The 24,199-nt window shown below is 38.0% G+C and overlaps 3 protein-coding genes across 3 annotated transcripts; 1 reads left to right on the forward strand and 2 right to left on the reverse strand.

Moving 5' to 3' along the window:
* Positions 1-1,029: 1,029 nt before the first annotated feature.
* LOC112023567 (uncharacterized) lies at positions 1,030-1,911 on the reverse strand. The gene has a single exon (XM_024056178.1). It carries the CDS (start codon positions 1,909-1,911, stop codon positions 1,030-1,032), a length of 882 nt encoding a protein of 293 aa, XP_023911946.1.
* Positions 1,912-4,660: 2,749 nt separating this feature from the next.
* Positions 4,661-5,650, reverse strand: LOC112023568 (cytochrome P450 CYP82D47; the record flags this gene model as incomplete). The annotated part of the gene is given in 1 exon segment (XM_024056180.2): positions 4,661-5,650. A coding segment is annotated over 1 exon segment (922 nt), but the record flags the coding sequence as incomplete, so codon positions are not given.
* A 6,183-nt stretch (positions 5,651-11,833) lies between these two features.
* On the forward strand, positions 11,834-14,677 carry LOC111987447 (FCS-Like Zinc finger 8). Its single transcript, XM_024019160.2, has 3 exons — positions 11,834-12,895; positions 12,986-13,888; positions 14,238-14,677. Exons 2-3 carry the CDS (start codon positions 13,008-13,010, stop codon positions 14,320-14,322), a joined length of 966 nt encoding a protein of 321 aa, XP_023874928.1. The 5' UTR covers positions 11,834-12,895; positions 12,986-13,007; the 3' UTR covers positions 14,323-14,677.
* The last annotated feature ends 9,522 nt before the right edge of the window (positions 14,678-24,199 follow it).

The following is a 24,199-nucleotide window of genomic DNA, read 5'->3' on the forward strand; positions in this document are numbered from 1 at the left end:
CATTTCTTCAGCAGTTGGTAGAATGGTCGGCAGCGGTCTGCGAATTTTGAGATGAACCAATTGAGGGCCGCCAGTCCCGGTCAAGATTTGCACTTCCTTCGGGTTGCTCGGTGGCTTCAGTCTTTTCACAGCTTCTATCTGGTCGGGGTTGACCTCGATTCCCCGCACGCTGATCAGGTACCCTAGGAACTTCCCGGACCTGACGCCAAACGCGCACTTCTCCACATTAAGGCGCAACTTGTGCCGTCTGAGAATCTCGAAAACCGCCCGGAGGTCCTCCAAATGCCGGGCTTCCTGTTTGCTCTTCACCACCATGTCGTCGATGTATACCTCGACCGTGCGTCCTATCTTGTCTCGGAACATTCTTGTTATCATCCGTTGGTAAGTGGCCCCAGCGTTCTTCAGTCCGAAGGGCATCCTCGTGTAGTGGTAGTTTGCTTCCGGGGAGATGAATGCCGTTTTTTCTTGGTCCTCGGGCGCCAGGGCGATTTGGTGATACCCTTGGAAAGCGTCCAGAAAACTCATCCTAGGGTGCCCACACGTGGCGTCCACCAGCTGATCAATCTTTGGCACAGGAAAAGAGTCTTTTGGGCAGGCTCTGTTTAGATCAGTGAAATCGACGCAGACCCTCCACTTGCCGTTCTTCTTCTTCACTACCACGGTGTTTGCCAACCAATCTGGGAAGAAGATCTCCCGAATCACCCCTGCCTCCTTTAATCTGTGAACTTCCACTTTTACTGCCTCAGAATGCTCCCAGGCAGACCTCCTCGGCCTTTGCCTTTTTGGGGTGAATAAGGGGTCAACTCCAAGTCTGTGCATGATGAATTCGGGATCCACCCCGGGCACCTCGTATGGACTCCATGCAAATACGTCCACATTCCGTATTAGGAGCAACAACATTTCTATCCTTTCCCGGTCCTCCATGCTCTCCCCTATTTGGAAGTACTTGTCTTCGTCTGGCAACACCTTTACCTTGATCATGCTCTCGGCTTGCGCTACCCCCTTATCCCCTTGCGGGTCCTGTAGTTGCTATAAAGGCTTCTCCGACGATGAACATTTGGGGTTGGCCCAATCCTCCAGGTCGGTTTGTTCCTTCTTCCAATCGACCATGGCGATCAGACATTGCCTGGCCGCCTGCTGATTTCCTTGTACCACCGTGACACCATAATCGGTATGAAACTTGACCTTCATGTGCAGAGTGGACGGGACAGCCTCCATTGCGTGTATCCATGGCCTCCCAAGAATCGCCGTGTAGGGGGAGTATGAGGCAACTGTGACAAAGCTTACCATTATCTCCTTGCCTTCCATGTTTACGGGCAGAGAGATTTGCCCCTCGGGAGTCACCATTTTCCCGTCGAACCCAACCAGGGGAGTAGTGTACTTCGCCAGATCCTCCTTCCTCAACCCGAGCCCCCTGAATAGGTCCGGATACATAACATCCGCCCCGCTTCCCTGGTCTATCATTATTCTCTTCACCACGAAGCCGCCAATCCTCGCTGTGACTATCAATGCGTCGTCATGCGGCTGAATGGTTCCTTCCAAATCACTGTCATCGAAAGCGATCGGCTCTCGGGCGGGCTTATTCTTCTTTGCGGGGGGCGGCACGCCCGTACTTCCCTCCACAGATGTCACTGTCAACACCCCCTTCGCCTTTGCCGTTGAAACACCCCTCGGGGCGACGTGAATAACATCAATTACCCCAAGAGGGGGCGGAAGGGGATTCCCTCTGTTTGGAGCTCCATGCACTGTTCTTCGATCCCCAGCGTCCGTCACAAATTCCTTGAGGTGCCCTGCCTTGGCCAGCTGCCCGAGATGGTCCTTCAACACTCGGCATTGCTCGGTGGTATGTCCCCGGTCTTTATGGTAGGTGCAGTAAAGGTTCTGATTCCTTCTGGTAGGGTAGCCAGCCATCCGGTTCGGTCATCTGAAATACGGCTCGTGTTTGATCTTATCCACAATTTTATGTACGGGCTCCTTGAACGTCACGTTCACCTCCCCTACCGGTGCTACTGGTTCTTGAATCCTTAAATTTCCCCGTGTCCTCTGTTGAAAATCGCTCTGCCGAGGACGATCTGTCACCTGCGCCTTGCCTTTGCTTTGCATTCTGTCATCTTCTAGTCACTTGTACTCCTCAATGCGCCTCATCAACTACCTCATATCCTCGGGAGGCTTCTTAGTTAATGATTCCCTCAACCCCGACTCCTAAGGCAATCCCATTCTGAAAGTGCTTGCGGCAATCTTCTCGTTCCCTCCGCCAATCTCGTTGTAGAGCTCCCAGTACCGGCTAGCATAATCACGGAGGGTTTCCCCTGCCCTCATCTTCATAGACAGCAGTGCATCCACCGGTTGCTGTTCTCGGCTGCACATCACGAAACGGGAACCAAACTCCTGTATAAGCTCGGGGAAACTATGGATGGAGCCCTTACGCAAACCGTTGAACCACCTCAGAGTTGTGGGGCCTAGGCTGGAGGGAAAAACTTTACACATCAGAGCGTCATTCCGGGTATGGAGAGACATCATCTGGATGTAGTGCCTGACGTGCTCCACGGGATCCGTTTTCCCGCCGTACGAATTGAACGGCGGTCATGTAAATCTGTCCAGCATTGGTGCTCGCTCAATGTTTGCTGAAAATGGGGACCAAGCCGCCCTACGCAACGCATGGCTCATTGCATCCATGGCCGCATTCCTCGGCCGTCCCTCTGGAGAGCCCGAGCCCCGATTCCCGTACTCCCGTGACCGAGAGCGATGTCGTCTTCGGCGAGATTCCGCTGAATAGGAGCGGTCTCGTCGGCAACGGGACTCCCTCGAGTGTGAACGCTCCCTGCGGCGGTGGGATCCTGATTGATTCGACCCCATCCCGCGTCTCTCTTCCTCGGCATCAAGCCTTCCCCCTCGGTCGTCTTGACCCACTCGGCGGCGCTCATTCCTCGCTTCCAACTCCAGCTCTTGTGCTAACCTCCGCAGCCGCTCGAGCTCCTCATCCCTGGCGTCGGGCTGTCTGTGCCGGGAAGCATGGGATGTCGTTCTCCCCGTTTGATAGGACCCTTCTCCAAGACCGGATCGCTCTTCTAGTTGCTCGTAAGCCAGATCCTCGCGTCTCTTCTGCCTCCGTTCCCGCCAGGTGGATCCCTGGGAAGATCCTGCCGAGACGCTCTCTGCGTTACATGCAGACATCTTCCGGTAAACAAGTCTCAGCGGAACCACTGCTTAGTAGGATTTCCCACAGACGGCGCCAATTGTGCGTGCTCAATACCGAAACCCGTTGGGCTGGGCCTCACTTGGGCTCACAACTTATTTGTATGGTGGGCTTGGATTTCCTACTCTGGGTCGTTCTTCTCGCTAAGACTTAACGTCCTCTCTGTTCTTTCCTCGTGGGTCTGGGTCACCTTCTCTCTCTGCTCACTCTCTGCATACACTCTTCTTACTGTCCATTCTCCAACCCCTCTCTTCTCAAAACTTCCTCTATTTATAGTCCATAGTTTAGTGGAGAGGTCATAATTACTTGCCAACGAGTGCAACTGGCGGTCCACTATTATCGATCGTAAGTGGGTGGTCAGGTAGGAGTGGGAAACTGTGAGGGTGGCGTTGGAACTTAGTTCCCACTTCTATGATAGTTCTCGGCAGCGGTGGCTCTCCGAGGCACGGCCGGGTAGGTACAGCGCGGGGCTTCCCGAGAGTCAAATATCTGTCACTGCCTGGGAAGGTGTTGCCGAGAAATGATGAAGAGGCAAGGCTCGGGCTTGCAGTATGCGTGGCCCGGGGGTGGGCTGCCGGGTATAAGGGGATTGGCCTCATGGGCCATATACCCAGGCCAGAGTCCAAGGCCCAATATAGGGTACGACACGGGGGCCGTACAAGTACTATTCGCGTCCGAGGAATAAAATCTCCTCGGACGGAAGGCAGCCTCCTTGGACGGCAATCATCCTTCTTTTCGGGTATCCTTCTTCCGGATGGGCCTTGCTCTCACCGTCTCCTTCTCTTCGAACGTACAATAATCCTTACATGGAGCTCTAGGCCCACTAAGTTAGATTGGCCTTTCTCCCCCCACATATAATATTATGTATATTACTATATATTTTGTTTAATTATCAGTACTATGTAAGTCCTTAGAAAAAAAAAGTTCCTCACCTAGGACTACAACATGGCTCTCTACAACTACATAATGAATAATTAAATATAATAATAATAAAAAACTCTATTAACTACCCACTTACCCCACTGCTAACCTACTCACTTGACCACCACTTTATCTTCTTGTTATCTTCATCGAATACGTAGGTTGTTTAAAGTTCTAGTTTCTTTATTCTTTATCTCCTCTTCTATATTATTATTTAAGGGATTTTTTCTATTTGGAATTCTCATTTATTTATTCAAAAATGTAAATATATTTTAAAAAATACAACTTTAACTTCCATTAAAATATTGTTTAAAAAATACGGTCACTTTCTTATTGATTTGCAAATTACTTTATTTAATTATAAATTCTAAATGCATAATATTAACAGGAAACATATGTGGCACTAAAAATTAAAAAATTATAAGAAAAAGTCTCATCAGATGCAACCTCAGCTAGGTCCGTCATTGAATTAATAAAATAGGAGTGATGCAACCTCAGCTAGGTCCGTCATTGAATTAATAAAATAGGAGTATGAGTGGCTTACCAGGCAGGTAGATTTGATGATTGTGTCAGCATCATAACTTGAAGTCTCATCATCATGGTCTGTAACATTGGACAACATCACATCCATAAAGTCTTGGCGTCCCTTCACTTCACCTGAAATCTTCACTTGCTTATGTTTTTCTAGCCATTCTGCAACCATATGATCCAATTTTTTTGCTGTATTCTTCATGGCTTTCTCGTACCCTCCCAAGTCAAACCACCTTAGATACGGTATTGCATCTGACAACACAAATGCCCCAGTGAAATCGAAAAACTCTCTCAAAGCCTTTCGGTGTTGATCATTCTCTTCATTCTCAACATTGGTCACAGCCCCACTAAATTTCTCTCCTACAACCATCTTCAATACTATGTTTAGAGTTGTGTAACCAAACCATCTTTTCATATCCACCAACACTTTATCATTCTTGACCCAATGGTCATATATGTCTTTTATAGATGCACTTACCTCGGCTTGTCGAATGTGTTTGAGCAACCCAAGGCGGTGATTTGAGAGGACCTCAAGCGTGGCTATTTTGCGTAGTTGACGCCAATAGGGACCATAAGGGCTGAACCCAAACATGGCATTGCTGTAACCCAAGAGATCTGCGGCTAAAAATTTTGGACGGTTGGCAAAGGCTTTGTCATTGGTAGTAAAGCACTCTTTGGCTATCTCCCAATTGCTAACTACTAGAGTTTGATGCACACCCATGCAGATAGTGAAGATTGGTCCGTACTTGTCAGCCATATTACCCAAGGTTATATGGGGTGGTTGTGATCCTCCTAAAAGGTGGAGGTGGCCAATCAAAGGCCATGCGCCGCCAGCTTCAGGTGGAGCTGTCTTTTTACTAGCAATTCTTTGAAGTCTTCTTGATAACCATGGTAGAAAGAAGGGAAACAGGAAAAGGGCGAATATGATGGCCATAGAAAGTTGTGAAGAATGGGTACATGAAGAGCATGTGGGTTTGTGATAAGGTTAGGCAACACCACAACAAAAATTATTTTAAGTCCTCTCTGTTCTTTCCTCGTGGGTCTGGGTCACCTTCTCTCTCTGCTCACTCTCTGCATACACTCTTCTTACCGTCCATTCTCTAACCCCTCTCTTCTCAAAACTTCCTGTATTTATAGTCCATAGTTTAGTGGAGAGGTCATAATTACTTGTCAACGAGTGCAACCGGCGGTCCACTATTATCGATCGTAAGTGGGTGGTCAGGTAGGAGTGGGAAACTGTGAGGGTGGCGTTGGAACTTGGTTCCCACCTCTACGATAGTTCTCGGCAGCGGTGGCTCTCCGAGGTACGGCCGGGTAAGTACAGCGCGGGGCTTCCCGAGAGTCAAATATCTGTCACTGCCTGGGAAGGTGTTGCCGAGAAACGATGAACAGGCAAGGCTCGGGCTTGCAGTACGCGTGGCCCGGGGTGGGCTGCCGGGTATAAGGGGATTGGCCTCATGGGCCATATACCCAGGCCAGGGTCCAAGGCCCAATATAGGGTACGACGCGGGGGCCGTACAACTATTATTGCCAATCTAAATCATCTATAAGTTCATAACAAAACATAGAGTATATTAATAGTGACATTCCAAATGATCTTTTAAGATAGGGTGAAACTTAGGTCTAATGTCCAGTAGTACTAAACCTGTTAAGATGATGACATGTGTTCAATTTTAAACACGTATCACCATTTGACCAGGTCCAGTGCATTGGATACACTGGACCTAAACCAAGTCTTTTAAGATATATAGACCAGCATGTGTTACGGCATGCAATTTGGTCCATAGGCCATTAGCAAACTTATTGTACTAGATGCAATAATGAAAGGATCACTAGTTCATTAGATGATAGAAAATATATTAAAAATAAATTAAACTGTAATTTATATATATATATATATATCTACATTAGAACAAGAAAGAAAAAAAATATATATTATTGATTTGGTCTAATTTGTAATATTATTCATTTCATTAATAGATCCCTAAGACATGGCATTCAATAAGAATGAAACAAAAATTATTTGAAGAGAAATGCTACATTAGGGGTGTCCAAACCAACCCGCCAATCGACCCACCCGGCCAACCCGACCGATTCAATTCGAGAATCGGCCAACCCGACATTGGTGACGGGTTGGCAGTGGGTCGCCACCCCCAGAACCCAAGACCGGCTGGTAGGTTGATGGGTCTGAACATGAAAACCCGAAAAAAATCGATCCAACCTTATTACACCGGAAAAAGTCATCGTTTTCCATCAATAGGAGCATTTCACCGATGGTTTTAATCCGATCAGTCAAGAAATGGCCAGATCTCTTCGAGATCCGACGAGATCTCGTCAAGATTTGGCCAAATCTCAGCACCTCTGGCCCGATTTGGTACAAATCCGATGGATTTCATTAGATTCCGACATAGTTTTGAAACTTTCAACCCCGACCAAGAATCGACCGGTCTCCGGGGAGGTCCAACCACCCGAACCGACCCCTTGTACCGGTCGGCAGCAGGTCCAAAAATGGTAGACCCAATCAGGTCGATTCCGGGTTGTCACAAACCTAACCCCGAACCGACCTGTGTACAGGCGTATGCTACATAAACACAAGTGAGAGAATAAAAATGACACTTTTTTCTTGACAGAACATGACAATAATTAAAATGTTGAACTTATATATCCAACCCTTGTTCCTTCATGAAAATATAAAATAATTGTACAGTATCACAATTGGTCAGACTATACCAATAGGAGTAAAAATCTATGATCTAACCAAATTCCAAAACCCATTACCCTAATTGTCTTTCCAATTAACTAACTCATAAATGTGTCATTTTGTTATTATAAGAATGGTTGATCATAATGATATAGAAGTATCAACTTCCAGACTAAATTATGAAGGAATCGGGAGATATTTGAAGGGAATTCGATGTGTAACAAAATAATAACACCCAAGCTTCAAATTTTTTAGAGTTAGCTTAGCTATGGCTCAACGTATTAGTCAAGATCAATCACATGTATTTTTTTTTTATCCCTTACAATCTACTTGAAATCATAATATTTGTTACTTCCTTCATTGGCATTTTTTTTTTTTCACTACTACTAATATTAATTTTTACCTTCCTTTACATGTTTTTGCTCCCTTAATTTGATTCAACTTTTTTTTTTTTCATTGGTGCATCAATTGCTTTTCTTTGAATATAACCAAACTATCTCAAATGACTTTCTCATATTTTCATTAACAGAGACTATTCCTATCTTTAAGAAAATTTCCTTATTTAAATTTTATTTTTTTGTATATTTCCACCATATTATATACAAATAAATAAATATAGAAACATAACTTACCAATATGTTATATAATTAGTTAATTACTAATTTAAATGGTACATTTCTAACCAAACCTCCTCACTTATACAATCATTCACATGAGCATCTAGAAACAATCATTTTGTAAGTGTATAATATTAGTAATGGACTAAGGGTTGGTTATAATATTTTTGTAATATAGATACATCAACTGCCACACATATGAAAGAATTAAAAAAGAGGTTGAATTGGAGTTTGAGATGTTCTATACAAATATAGTAAAGAATTAATAGAAAAAGACATAACTTTTTAAGTTATTCTATAATCACTAATTGGAAATGGTAGATTTGCAACCAATTCTCTTCACTACTTACACAAGCATTCCTATCGGTATCTAGAAATATTCATTGAAGAGAATGACTTCAAATATATTAAATTGAATACAAAGAGAAATTGGTTGTTAGGTAATTCATGCCAAAACCCTCAATTAGAACCACCACCAATCTCTAACTTCTAAATAATGCATTGGAAAACATAAACTATATAGCACTTATACATGATTGAACAATGTCATTTCTCTACGTTTCCAAAGATTCTCACCGTCAAATAAATATTCAATATATATAAGTATATAACCCCAGATCTACCTAAAGCGTATCTTCTTTAAAGAGCAAGATTCTTCAATTAGGTTCTCTATTGTTGAAATGGTATACTGGTAGGTGGCCTCCACGCCCTGCCAGTACATACTCGAGGTATCATTTGTTTTTTCTTATACATACTCGAGATATTAATATTAATTATTGGAATAAATGAGTTAAATGATGAGCTTATGGTTAAAAATAAAAAGATAAAAAAGTTTAAAGTTTATACCATGTTTTAGATTAGGTCTTAAATTTTTAATTATATCAATTCAATATGAAGCCTTTAGCCATCTCCGTTACTTTGGATGGAATGAAATATAGAAACATGATAAATTATTGATAAAAATTTGTGATTCTTTTAGGTAACCAATTTTGATTTTCTGATGTGGGGCCCGTGGGCCTGATAGCCTCGGCCCATCGGGTAGCAGGCCCAAGACCCATGCCGAGGAACACTGACTATTCAAGGCTAAATTGGGGAAAGCCTCTTTTCCCAATCCACGCCGAGGACCTCCTCATCCTCGGCCTGACAAGGGTGATTTTCGGGAAAGATCAGGCCCAATGTAAGCTGTCACCCTCGCATTTAATGCATTCACCTAACCCCCATGACCGCATTAATGGGGATATAACCCTTTAGCAGGGCAACGTTGATCAGAGTGAACCACTCGAGTACTGATAAGGCCTCTGATGGGACTGACGGCCAGAAGAGAGGCAAATGAATGATCAACAGATAGAATAAGGAGATAGGAAGATGAAGACTATATAAAGAAAGCAAGTAAAGTAAAAAAGGGAGGAGGAAAAAAGAGAAGAAAAAGGCTTCCTCGGCCCATGGCCGAGGAGCATCCTCCCAGTTGTAAAGAAACCCTAAGTATCTTTTTATAAATAAAGGTTCATGCTTAATGAACGACGGCCAGCGCCTAAACCTTTAACCCACTCTCTATAAATTGATTGTTTGGACTTGATTAGGCTGAATACCCATTCATACTCAAGGTTAACCCAAACTGAGTCCCTACATTTGACATTGAAGATTCATTGTTTTACTTTCTCATTCTAAGTAAAACTACCACTACAAACGAAACTTTGTCTCTTTACCTTCTTTGTTTAGTGGTTGCTAAATTGATTTATGAACAAGCTATAATTGAAATACGAAGTTTGATCAATGATTTTCAACTATGAATTTTTCAATGCTTAGAAAAATTAATAATATAGATGGACATAAACGTTAAATTGAAAAGATTTCATAAGTTTGAGATTTAAATTAACAAAATTAAAAACCTAAAACCTTCTTTGAAATATAAATTTTGGGCCTTCTTTTATAGTGATGGTGTCGAAAATTGTCCTTTCTTAAATGACTAAGAGCATTCACATCAGCTCTTATATAGTCGTGTATAATAGAAAAAGTGAAGAATTTTACACATTTAACCCACAAAACTTCCAACCTCAGTCCATTTAAAAATGTGTAAAGTCTTCCAAATTTATCCACGAGCTATAGTACTCGTGTAAAGTTACACGGGCACTGTAGCATGTGTATATAATTTTTTAACAATTTTTTCTCTCTCCTCTCTGTACCTGACTCTCAGCTCCTCTTTCTCTCAGGTGCACAACTCTCTCTTTCTCTCATCTCAACCATCTTTCTTCCTCTCATTAATCTTTCTTCCTCTAGCTTCCGCTGATCGTCACTGCCGTCGATTGCCATCGCCGCCGATCGCTCTTTATTCCTTTGATTCTCGTTGTTTTCGGGTTGAATGGGCTTGATCAATGGGTTTCGGGTTGAATGTTTCTTGTTCTCGCCATCGCCACCGAAGGCGTCAATGTAAACCGTCGATCTTGTTTCTCGTTCTCACCATCGCCACCGGAGGCATCGATCTTGTTGCTCAAGGCGAGGCATCAATCTTGATAAGTGAGTTTTGTGGATTGTGTGGATTCCGGTGGATTGTGTGGGTTTCTACTGGTGGGTTTTGTGGGTTGTGTGGATTGTGTGGGTTTTGTTTTTCTGGGTTTCCGCCGGTGGGTTTTATGGGTTGTGTGGATTGTGTGAGTTTTGTTTTTCTGGTATTCTGCCGGTGGGTTGTGTGGATTCCGGTGTGATACTAGTGTGGATTGTGGGTGTGGGTCGATGGCTATGTGGCAAAAAAATTAATATTTTATTTGAATAAATGTGTATAATAGACAAACTAATATGGGTGTCTTGTAAAAATAAGGGTGTAAAATAGAAAAAGTAGGTTTTTGATGTGTAAAATGGAAAAATTTATGCACAAGCTGATGTGAATGCTCTAACCACATCATAGGATTACGAGATATGTTCCTAGATTTGCGTCCAAAAGAGACTTGAGATCCGTAAATCACGCCACCAACCTCCAGTCATGGCTATAACTCCCATGATGCTAGAAACGACAAGATTTATGAAGAAATGGAAGTATTCTAAAAATTATATTAACATCTTATTTTCGCCTGTCACAGATAGGAGATAAAATTACCCCATTTATTGCTTTTACCTATCAATATGAGAAATGCGGCTTACTTAAGTGTTAGAGAAATTTAAGTCGATATCACACCTATAACACCTAGGTAATTTTATTCACTTTGAGTGTGCAATCTTGACCATAAGCCCTAATGCCAAAAATGACAAGAATTATGAAAGTTAAATTAAAATCATATCTCCGCTAATCATAAATAAGAGAGAGAAATTTCTCTAATAGTAAAAATGAATAATTTTACTATTAGAGAAATTAAGGCCAAACATCTGTCACCTGAGTGATTTAGGATCCATTTGATAATGTTATTTTAATAATAATATTGTGAAAATACATGTAAGTAAAAAATATTATGAAAATACGTATTATGTTAATTAAACAATGAAAATTATTGTTTAAACAATACCACCAAACATGCCTCTAGTTTATTTTGGATTGCATTTGTGTAGATATATTGTCATTTCACTCGACGTAATCATTTATACCCCCATCCTATATAATCTCTAAAATAATAAATAAAATAAAATAAAAAAAAAAAAAAATAAAAATCAAAAAAAAAAGTAAAATTGCTCCAAGCTATGAAGCTGAGCCGAAGAGAAGGCACATAAAAGAACTAAGCTAAGCTAAGCTAAGCTAACCCATTTAAAAGAGTAGAGATTGATTAAGCTCTGTACGGTATGCCAGCCTCGTCAGCCTTCGACCATGCGCTTTTCTTTTCTTTTTTCTTTTTTTATATTCGCACACGTCCATTAATGCTGAGAGATGGAGATAGCTGATCCATCAAATGTATACTTCCACTCTCTCTCTCTCTATCACACAGTGAGAGAGAGAGAGAGGAGAGAGTAATTCTTGGCTAAAAAAACGACGTGAAGAAACTGCCATTACTGGACAGGACTGGGTGGTTTTATCAAACCCACTGATTCCCATGCACACGCGTCTTTAAAATCTCTCCCAACCACCCCTCTCTCTCTCTCTCTCACACACAGAGAAACCCACCTCTCTCTTTCTCTCTCTGTCTCTCTCTCACTCAGTGTCTCTGTCCCCTCTGCAAAACCATGGCGATTTTTCAGGACTGGATGATGGAAACTGAGTTAGTGGCAAATAAAGCACAGTAAAAGGACAGCCCACTAAGGAAAAAAAAAGAGAGGGAGAGAGAGAATAATCACTCTCCAAAATTTTTTTTATCCTTCCTCGGTTTTTCATGCTGGGTTTTTATTTTTAAGGTTTGGTTGGTTTAATTTTCACTCTTCAAATTGGTTTTACACCTGTGAAAATTTTGTTTTATTTTATTTTATTTTATTAAAGACCTTGTATATTTTGATTTTCTGATATAGAAACTAAATTATGCTGAAGTAGCAGTCACAAAATACAAAAGGTAAAAAAAAAAAAGGGACAGAAAGAAAAGCAGAAGAGCCATTAAAAGGAACAAAATTACAAAGCCTCTTCTTTTTTATGCTGTGTCTAGTACTAGTGCATGCAAATCTGATCATGACTGGTGAGAGTTTCTTTGCATGTCGGTTGTGAGAGAAATAGAAGCTGAGCAAAATAGAAAGAGAGGAAGTTATTGTAAAAGAGCGAGAGAGTCGGGGAAAAAGTTACCACCTTTCCCATTAAGTTTTCTTTTTCTTGGGTTTCTCAAAGTCTTCAGAAAATGGAGGTCACAGAAGTTTATTAGCAGTACAGAGACAGAGAGGCAGAGACTGGGGTTTTTTACAATTCATGGAGTCCCTTTTTGGTTTTCTGGTTTCTGGGTTTCTTCAGAATGGTGGATTTGACTGTACTAAAACCGCTCTTTACTCCAATATTCTTTAATATATAGGAAAAATCTTAACTTTCTTCAGGTGAGTCACAACAGTACTATAACTCTTTTCTCTAATTAATATTCCTTTTTCTATCTCTCAGTTCTAATTTTGGGTCTTTTTTCACTGCAGTGTGGCTATAAGATTTGGAGCTATGCTTAGAAAAAGATCAAGAGCAACAACAAGTAGTAGTAGTAGTAATAGTAGTAAGCAATCTCTAATGGCAGACACTAACTCTCTCCAATCTCCAACAGACAAATACAGGAAACCCACTTCCTCTCTCTTAACATCTCCGAGGTTTTTCACAAATTCCTCTCCAAAATCTTTTTTTGAATCCGAGGTTGTTATGAGTCCAACTTCCATACTCGATAGCAAGCCATTCTCTGGTTTCAGAAACCCCTTTAGGTCTGAAACAAGCACACCCAGAACCCCAGAACCTGAAACTAAACGCCATTGGGACAATTTAGACCCCAAGGGTCTTGGCTTGGCCATTGTTGATTCTCTCAATGAAGAAACATCTGATCCAAAACCATCCAAACCTGAAAGCCGAATGGTTCTTTTTGGTTCTCAGCTTAAGATTCAGATTCCTCCTCAGGCAAACTATGTTCATTCTCCAACTGAATCTCCCAAATCCCCTGCTGATTTTGGAATCAAGACTAGGAATTCTCAACTGGGTTCTTTCTCTTCTGGCTTTTCTCAGTCACCAGTGAAGAAATCAGCATTCGGGTCTGCGAATTCGGGCATGGAGACTCCGAATTCTTCACGGGTTTTCACTGGCTTTCTCTCTGCTAGTGAAATGGAGCTCTCAGAAGACTATACTTGTGTGATATCCCATGGTCCTAACCCAAAAACCACTCATATTTTTGAGGATTGCATTGTTGAGAGCTGTTGTGGTGTTGTTGGGTTCTCTGGTCCAAGAAAACGAAATGGGTTTTTCACTGGCCAGTCTTCTAGCTATCCTTCTGATAGTTTTCTCAGCTTCTGTTACTCTTGCAAGAAGAATCTTGGTCAGGGAAAGGACATTTACATGTACAGGTTGGTCCAATTTTTTTCTTTTTATTTGGGATTAGATACTTCTCAATTCATACATGTGCATTTGTGAAAGTTATGAACTTTTTCTTTTCTTAAAGGGAATGTTTTGGAACATTTATTCTTATTCTGATAGGATAGTGGCATAATTTTACTATGCGTCTGATCTTGATTTGGATTTGTTAATCGTTTATTGCTGCCTTGTTTATGTTGATTCAGATTTCTTATCTGTTTTAATTACATGTTTGATACAAGTGAAAGTGAGCTAGCTGGTGTTTTTCTTTTATGAATTTGATAGAAACACAATCTAGCAAGCGAGTTTTGGAGAATCTAATTGATCTTATTCTCATTTCAGAGGTGAGAAAGCCTTCTGTAGCAGCGAATGTCGCTCCCAGCACATGCTTTTGGAGGAGGAGGGAATGGATAAATTGGAACCATAATCCTGCTTCACCATTAATTTTGCTTAGTGTTCAAAGAAGCATAAAAAGTCCTCTCAAAAAAAAAAAAAAAAAAAAAAAAGCATAAAATGAAAATGCCAAACTTCACAAGGGTAAATCTTTGTATCATTGGTACTCCAAAATCACAGACAAGGATGGTACTTGAATTTCCTAGAAAATTGTGAACCTGTTTTGGTATTTTCTCACTTATTATTTTTCTCTTTGTTTGCTTTTACCTCTACTTTTTAATACTCCTCAAAAGAGGATGGCTTGAAAGGTTTAGATATTTGTAGAGTTGATTTTGTTGAATTGATAAATAGGTGATGCTGTTGGGTTTGTCCACAGTTTTTTGTCTTTCCATACTTTGTGATGATGATGATGATAATGATGTATGACTAAAGCACAATACTTTTGTTTATCTTATACTAATCATCTAATAATTAAGCACACGGGACCAATGACCTCATTTGAAGTTTATCAGATGCTTTTCTTTTCTCATGTCCTCATTCTCTACACATCTCCAATAATCAATGCCTCTTCCCCTCTTTTTTGATGAATAAAAATAAAATAATCAATGCCCATTTTGTCAAGCTTTGAGCAAATTATATTAATCTAGTGAGTTCCATTACTTTATACTACAGGGAGTTGAGAATGACTCTTTCAAGGAAATGGTATAGTGACCATTTCGAGGGAATAATTCTGTGTATTTTGAATATCTTTTTTTATCTCAACAAAAATATATGAGTACACACTTCCACCCAAAAAAAAAAAAAAAAAAAAGTACAACCGCAGATGTGAACCAAGTTCCTAGTCTTACACAGGGACAGTGTTGTCTGGCTCGTTTGAAACAGAGATAATAATCTTTCCATCTATTTGCTATGCTAAAAGTATTTATATTTTAGGCGAAAAGCACATTTTAGTCCCTACATTTTCAGGCGATTCCATTTTAGTCCCTACATTTTATTTTTACCGCTTTTAGTCCCTATCCTGAAAAACGCTTCCATTTTTGTCCCTGCCGTTACTCATTTAACAGAAATATCATACGTGGCAAACGGTCTAACAATAAATGCTGACGTGTCTATTAAATAATATTAAAAAAAGCTACATCAGATAAAAATAATATTTCAAAATGCCACGTCAGCAATTTAATTTTTTGAAAAAAAGCCACCTCAAATAAAAATAATATAAAAAGTTATAACCTAATTATTTTTTTTAAAGAAAAGAAATTAGTTAAATTAATTTTTTTCCTTTTTTTTGGAAGAACATGAAGAACGTGTTCTTCATTTTTCTTCCCAACTAAGCTTGCCAAAAAAATTAAAAATTAAAAATTTACTTTTCTTTTCTTGCATTTTCTTAGCAACCAAAACCATAAAATCACTCAGATTTACAAAATAAAAAGCATGTTTGCCATTCCTCTCTCTCTATTCACAGTTCTCCATCTCTCCCTCTATATCTCTCTTCTATGTTTCCCATTCCTCTTTCTCTATTCACAACATGTTTCGCTCATCTATCTCTTCTCATCTAACTAAGTTTTGGTTGGATCGAATCGGTGGTTGCTAGGTTTTAGTGGTGGCGTTTCGGTGGTGGGTTTCGGTTGTGGAGTTGAATCGGTGGCCGGCTTTGGTAGTGGGTTTTTTTCAGTGTTTGCTGGATCCATTTGGTGGTGGGTTTTGGTGCTTGCTGGATCAATTTGGTGGCAAGATTTGGTGCTTGTTGGGTTTGTTTGGTGGCTGGGTTTCGTTGGTAGCCGGGTTTTGGTGGTGGCTGGGTTCTATTTGAGGTGGTGGTGGTCGTGCCTTTGGGTTTTGTTTGGGTGTTTGGTGATTTTTTGTTTAGGTGTTTGGTGAGTTAGGTATTGGGTTTGGGTATGAATTGCTCGGTAGTGGGTGGTTTGATTTTTGGGTTTGTGGGTTTCTCGGCAGTGGGTGTTTGGTGATTTTGTTTCTGGGTTTCGGGTTTGTGGTTTGATTTCTGGGTTTGTGGTGTATGATTTTCTGGGTTTGTGGGGAAGAAAAATGAAGAACACGTTCTTCATGTTCTTCGGTGTATGATTTTTCTGGGTTTGTGGGTTCTTGATTTTCTTCGGTGTATGATTTTCTGGGTTTGTGGGGAAGAAAAATGAAGAACACGTTCTTCATTCGGTGTATGATTTTCTGGGTTTGTGGGTTCTTCATGTTCTTCGGCGTATGATTTTCTGGGTTTATGGGAAGAAAAATGAAGAACACGTTCTTCATGTTCTTCGGTGTATGATTTTCTGGGTTTGTGGGTTCTTGATGTTCTTCGGTGTATGATTTTCTGGGTTTGTGGGAAGAAAAATGAAGAACACGTTCTTCATGTTCTTCCAAAAAAAAGGAAAAAAAAAATTAATTTAACTAATTTCTTTTCTTTAAAAAAAATAATTAGGTTATAACTTTTTATATTATTTTTATTTGAGGTGGCTTTTTTTCAAAAATTAAATTGCTGACGTGGCATTTTGAAATATTATTTTTATCTGATGTAGCTTTTTTTAATATTATTTTAATAGACACGTCAGCATTTACTGTTGGACCGTTTGCCACGTATGATATTTCTGTTAAATGAGTAACGGCAGGGACAAAAATGGAAGCGTTTTTCAGGATAGGGATTAAAAGCGGTAAAAATAAAATTTAGGGACTAAAATGGAAATCGCCTGAAAATGTAGGGACTAAAATGTGCTTTTCGCCTATATTTTAAAAGATCAAGATGTAAGTGGAGTGTGGGACTAAACAAAAAGCATCTCCCTAGTTGTTTATCAAAAGAACCTACTTAATTTAATTGGATTTTGCTAAAATATTTCAAATGTATTTTCATCAAAACTAATTAAATTTGTTTAACTAAACTACTTATTTAATTAGATTTTGTTACAAAAAAGAAGATGAGTTCTAATTAAAAGCTTAAAATTGTTTTTTTAATTTTATTTCGGACACAAGTCGAATGTAAGCTCATTCAATTTAAATTAATATAGTTTAACACGATATGTGATTTTAAAAATCAAATTAAAAAAATATATTTTAGAAGAATGATCTAGAATAACGCAGGCTTTCTGAAACTTAGAAGCAAAATTGCAAAAGGTCAACAATAATTGACTTATATTTTATATTATCTTCATATATAAATATAGATGGAAGTTGAAATTATTATTTGTAAGTATTTCACTTTAAATCTATAATATCACAAATATTTTTTGTTTAAGAAAAAAAAAATCAAATCCTCATATATTGTTAAATTTATACTAGTAAATGTTCTTCAACTCCCTTGCATTTAAATCCTCAAATCCGAACACAATCTTGGTATGATAAATTTAGCAAATGATTTAGTACTGGAACAATATTTCATCATTGACAAGAATTGTAATTTCATTGTAAAGTGTTATCCTTAGAACTCTCTTCCCCCCCCCCCCCCCCCCCTTATTTATTATGGAACCATAGAACTCATTGAATGTGATTTATACTCCACGGTTAGGTACTTTTTTTAAGTGGGTTTATAACTTAGATTTATAAATATCAAGAGTCTTGTAATTCAATTGACAATTCTTTATCTTTCTAACAAAGATGTTTATAGTTTAAATCCTCTCACTCCCCAAGTCCCAACTATCAAATTATTATTTTTATTTTATTTCTAAAAAAAAAAAAAAAACTTACATTTATAAATCTCATCCACTCATTTACTTTTCCACTTTGCATTAAAAAAACAACTGAGACTAATACTTTTTTCTTTGACATGAACAGCGGATTTAATAAATCTTATCCCTAAAACTCACTATAAAATTAAAAACTACTCCACTGCCAAGCTTTTTATTATCTCCTAATATAGCCAATGTTACTCAAGCGATTTTTAGTCCACTTTTCAAATACGTACAAAACTTATGTATAATATCTTATGTGTTATTTCTTAAATTCTCTTCTTAAAATTTTGTCATATGGCAACTTAATTAAAAAATACACTTTTATTTTATAAGAAAAAACCACGTAGTGGAATCTTTAAGATAGGAACCCAACGAATAATATCTAAGTACTATACCTAAATCTTACCCTTCAAATACTTCTTTTCTAATGAAGGCAGGAAGGTGCAAGTAAGCTCCACTCTATTTTATTTTCTGATGTATGCTATGGTAAAAATTGCAAAGTTAACAAAAAATTCATAGAGCAAAAACGTTTTTTGGAATGTAAACTTTTTTTGGGAATATATAGTAAACAAACTAATACAAATAAATTTCAAACAAATAACATTTTCTAATGGTAACATTTTCCCTCTCTCTCTCCACATGTTGACCGTTTACCGATCAAATTCTTCTTTTTTCCTAATTGAATTATTTATATCAAATTAGTCACTTTTTCAGTTATTATTATTATTACTACTAAATAGATTCTAAAATTGGATTATGTTTTCTCATTTGAAGCTTTCAAATGGCCCAACAAATAAAAAAATATTGGGTAAATTATTGTTTTGGTCCTTGATGTTTACAGTATGTGTCAATTTAGTCTCAAACATTTTGATATTGGGTAAAATAGTCTTTGCGGTTAAGTGATGAATAAAAAATGTTAACATAATTAACGGTCAAAATAAAAAATTATTCTTAGACTACATAAGATGCCACTTATAGTAACACACGACTTAAACTAAAAAGAAGAAGAAAAGCAACTCCGTCCATTTGTAAACACATACTAAGTCTATTTTTCTTTTCTTTTCTTTTCTCTCTCTTTACCAAATGCAATGATTACCCCACTAAGTAAATTAAAAAAAATAAGCTAATTCAATTTAGAGGGTGCAATGGTGAATGATTGTTAAGAGATGCTAGAGAGCGAAAAGGGAAAGAAAAAAAAAATGTTTCTTCGATTAGATACGTATCTCTCTTTTCTTTTCTTTTTTTCTTTTTTTCTTTTTTCTTAAGTCAATGGGGTTAAGATATAATCATATAATTTACTTTAAGTTGATATAAAAGTACGGTATTGGAACTGTGGGACTAAAATTATAGGATATTCTTTTATTTGAAAGCCGTAGGCAATTGTCTATTTCGTATGTAGATTGTAGACTAATGTGCTAGAGTTGGTCCTAGTTATTTGATTTGGTATTGGCTAAATCCATTGGTAAGATAACCAACNCTTTTGCTCGACTCAAATTGATCCCATTCTCAAACCTTTTTTTTTTCCTTTTATCTATACCGTTATTTATTAGTTTCTATTTATTAAATTACCGATTATCCCAAAAGGTTAAGCTATTAGGAAATAGTGAATTTAATCACTTAACCATAATTCTAACACTCTTCCTCACTTGTAGGCCTAAACTTCTCTTAATAAGTGGGGGCCCAACAAGTGGGAATTTAACATCTTAAATGAAAAGTAGAGTGAAGACAAGATTGAACTCATGATCTCCTGCTTTGATACTATGTTAAATTACTGATTGTCCTAAAAGCTTAAGCTATCAAGAAATGATGAATTTAATCACTTATCCATAATTCTAACACTATTTCTATCTTATTCTCTCATCTCTTTTTCTCTCATGTAAAATGAATTTTATTCATGTACAAATTAATCGAAAAAAAAATACTTTGAATTCAAAGAATGGCTGGTGCATGAAAAGTTGAACACGTATTGGTTAGAGTAGTCCTAGCTGCTGAGCTTCAAAGGCGCTTAGCCCACAGCCTGACCATACCCTTTGGGCCAAGTAAATGAGTCTTCACTTATAATGGCTATAGACCCAAAACAATGCTAATTTGGGGATTGGATCCGGTGCAATTGCTAAATGGAATTGCACCGTGCAATTCACCCATCCTTACTACTTTTTTTTTTTTTTTTTTTTTTTTTTTTTTTTTTTTTATATATATTTTTTAATTTTAATTTTTACCTTTACTTTTTACTTTTACTCATTATTTATATTTAATTGTTGAGACTTAAAGTTGCTTTTTACAACTTTAAATCTCAATCATCTATACCAATTGCATCAAGTGCAATATTCTAGATATTGCATATCTAGGATATTGCACTTGATCCAATCCTTAATTTGGGCTCTTGTATGCAGTACAAAGTACAAACAGAGCTCAGGGCTAGTTTACCACTACTAAAGTGAGAGCAATTACTAAGTCACGAAGATTAATAATCTACAGAAGGAAGATTTCTTTTGATTCTCACAAATTTAGTGAAACAGCAAGGTGGTGATAACCCATATATGGCATTTGGAAACAATACTACAACAAAAATACTATCCTAATGCATAGTGTCACAGACATTGTCGTATTGTATTTAAACAATCTATATATATGGGTTTTAGTACATGAAGCATGGGTGCAGATTCGGATTTGGATGCAGATTTGGGACTCGGTAATTTTTTAAAAAGTATGGTGCAGGTGCGGCGATTAAAAAATTATTAAAAATATTTTTATTTATATTTTATATATTGCTAAGCATATTTTTTTATATAATGGTAACATACAACAATTTAAGAGTAATGGTAAACATATATTATTATAATTTACACAACCCCAATTTTAGCCCAATAACATATTTATAATATTGGAAAATGCTAACGAGTGCCCTTAGGGCACTGGTTAATAATCTATTTGAAAATTTTGATACTACTTTTATGGGAAATGGAAAAAGCTGTCAAAATATTAATTACTTTTTTTTTTTTTTCATTTCATAAAAACTTTTTTTAAATGGATTATTAACCAGTGCCCTAAGGGCACTTGTTTGCATTTCCATTATTTTCCTTAAAAAAAAAATCAGGTGATAAAATCAAAGTATTAAAGAATAATAAAACTGATGGGTAAAGGTTATAAAATCAAAGAATAAAAACCTGTATTTTTTACTGTTTACACAAGTTCCAACATTTTCTATCTTTTTGACCTTTTAAGTCTTTATCTCTTATACCAATATACTTATTCAAAAATCTATCCACAACTTTCTATCCACAGTGTCGTCCTTATCTTTTTCCTTCATCTTATCTTCTTCTTCTTTTTTTCCTTTTTTTTTTTTTTTTTTTCACAAGGCCATATGAAGCAGAAGATGGAGGCTAGCGACATGGTGGAGGCCTATTTCGGCGTCCGTTTCGGCTGGAATCAAGCCATATCAGCCGAAATTGCACAAATCTGAAAATGAAGAAAAAAAAAAGTGACACGGAGCGCTCGGTTAGCAGCGTCGCGCACGTGCACGCACTGTCGAGTGCAAGTGCAGTGGCCTTGGAGCCACACACCGTGCTTTCTAGTTTTTAGTTTCTATGGGACTTGCATGGACTTCAAATAGGTCTCAAATAATAGAATCAAATTTCATATATCTAAGAAAAAAAAAATTTGAGGATTATATGATGATATAGAGGAATTAATTCTAACATGCAACATTAACTTTTTCGAATGTCCAACTCAATTACCTTGTATTCACATTGTTAATTCCCTAGAGAATTTCTACCTCATATAGTCTTAAAAAAGATTTCTTGAAAAATTTTCAATTATTTAATACATATGTGCTAATTTAATTTCAAATCTAATAAGTGTATTTAACGAAGGACTCATCATGGTATCAAATGCTTAATTTTTTTTTCTTTTGGATAATTCAATTGTTATAACAAGTGGAGAATGATTCCTTACGTAAAAGTTGCATATTCCAATTCTTGTTTTCCATTAAAAATAAATTATAGAACTAGAGAGTTGAAGTGTCACAAGTGATTATTTTACATACAAGAAGTTAGACTCTAATTAGTATTTACACAAGGAAGAAAACAATCCAATACTTTTGTGAATAACCAAAGGCTCTAATAATGTTATACAACATTGTTGATGTATCCTTTTTTTTTTTGCATAATGCACATTTGGGAGTAAGATTAATAACAATCTCTAGGAACGTATAGTTAGTAGGAGAAACGTCATCTTATATTTCTTTTCTTTTCTTTTACTTATAGTCAATATGGTTATGTCACGGGCAAATGATATTGAGGTTGGAATTCCAACCGATTCTTCCAACCTAGAAATTGGCCAAAATTTGGGTGAGAACACAACAGTAGCCTAACATCCTAAAGTTTGTTGTTACAATCTCCTTAGTAGCATCTTTTCTCTCTCCTACTTTTTAAAGTGGATTTTAACTTTGATACATCATACATGGAAGCATCACCTCCACAACTACCGTTGAATTGAAATGGTATTTCATAGGCTAATAATCTCTCTTATAATCCCTACTTTGTTCGACAGTTATGTGTCTCTTTCTTGCCTAGACAAATATGTTGTAGGGGGCTCTATTGTCAACAACATATCCGAAAATTTTGTAGATAATCCATCATCTTTAGCTCTATCTTAAGGTAAAAAAAGGGAGACTATGACGTGAAAATTTTGTTGAGTATACACTTTAAGTGTGAGTGAATTCATCGCCATCAGTTTGACATTTTTATTCAAGATGTGTACTAATATACATATAGAGCAATCCATGATGGATACCATACACAAGCTTTCAAAATTTATCAAATGTCACTTACAAATGACCCGGAGAAGGCTTCTTCCTTATTATTTTACAGATCAAGATCCTCTTCATTTTACTGGTTTTGAAAGTTGCGAGTGACATTTGATAGATATTGAAAGCTTCGATGGGGTGTGTAGTTGAACGGTATATACGTAATCTCACATGTAAAAGAAATATTATTGAATGTACACGTGTGAGTATGATTGAGTTATTGTGTTCATTATTTATACGCTTAAACTTTTGATTAAGACATATGTCTAACATATCATATTAAAGTCTCACTCAAATAATTTCCTATATTTTTATCTTCCTAACAATTTTAAGGTGGCCAAATATTTGTACCTATGAAACCCAATAGTTCATGATCACAAGTTTACAAAATTACATCTAAAGCATATCCTAATACTGTGAGATTGTTGGTTATCTTACCAATGGATTTAGCTTTTTTTTTTTTTTGATGCGTTGCTACCAACCTTCCGTAAAATAACTACTTAGGAACGATCCCCTGTTGCGCCTGCTAGTGCACTAATCCTTCCCACAGACGGCGCCAATTGTAGGGACTCAGTTTAGAAAGGCTCCCTAACAATACATTTCTAGAGAGTCGGACGAAGGGTTAGGCCCTAACTGACTAGCAACGGAGCACATGCCCCTTTTCACCATTGAAGGGGAGTGAACCCAATTTACAGCTAAGGGTAGCTCCTCGGCATTCGTCCGAGGAGGTCCCCCCCTCCTCTCCCCTGCTTTGCTCGCCTCTCTTATATAGCTCTCCCCCACCTATCCCCTTCTGCCTTCTGTTGATCATCCATTGGCCTTCTCCCTGACTGTCCGTCCCATCAGAAGCCTTATCAGTATTCCAGTGGTTCGCAATGGTCAATGTTACCCTGTCAAGGGGTTACATCCCCATTAATGCGGCCAGAGGGGTTAGATGAGCGTATTTAGGGTGGAGGTGACAACTTGCTCTGGCCTGTCCCCCATCTAAAATAAGCCTCGGTACGCCGAGGACAAGGATGTCCTCAGCGGGGTCCAAAATAGCATAAGTCTTCATACAGAAGCCTCGGACGGTCATCCCTCCTCGGCATGGGCCTTGGGCCAAATACAAGATGGGCCCGGTCTACTAGGCCTACGGGCCCCACAAATACAAATAAATTTCAAACAAATAACATTTTCTAATGGTAACATTTTCCCTCTCTCTCTCCACATGTTGACCGTTTACCGATCAAATTCTTCTTTTTTCCTAATTGAATTATTTATCTCAAATTAGTCACTTTTTCAGTTATTATTATTATTATTATTACTACTAAATAGATTCTAAAATTGGATTATGTTTTCTCATTTGAAGCTTTCAAATGGCCCAACAAATAAAAAAATATTGGGTAAATTATTGTTTTGGTCCTTGATGTTTACAGTATGTGTCAATTTAG

The sequence above is a fragment of the Quercus suber genome, unplaced genomic scaffold (assembly GCF_002906115.3).
Source record: "Quercus suber isolate HL8 unplaced genomic scaffold, Cork oak 2.0 scaffold_612, whole genome shotgun sequence".
NCBI classification, from domain to species: domain Eukaryota; kingdom Viridiplantae; phylum Streptophyta; class Magnoliopsida; order Fagales; family Fagaceae; genus Quercus; species Quercus suber.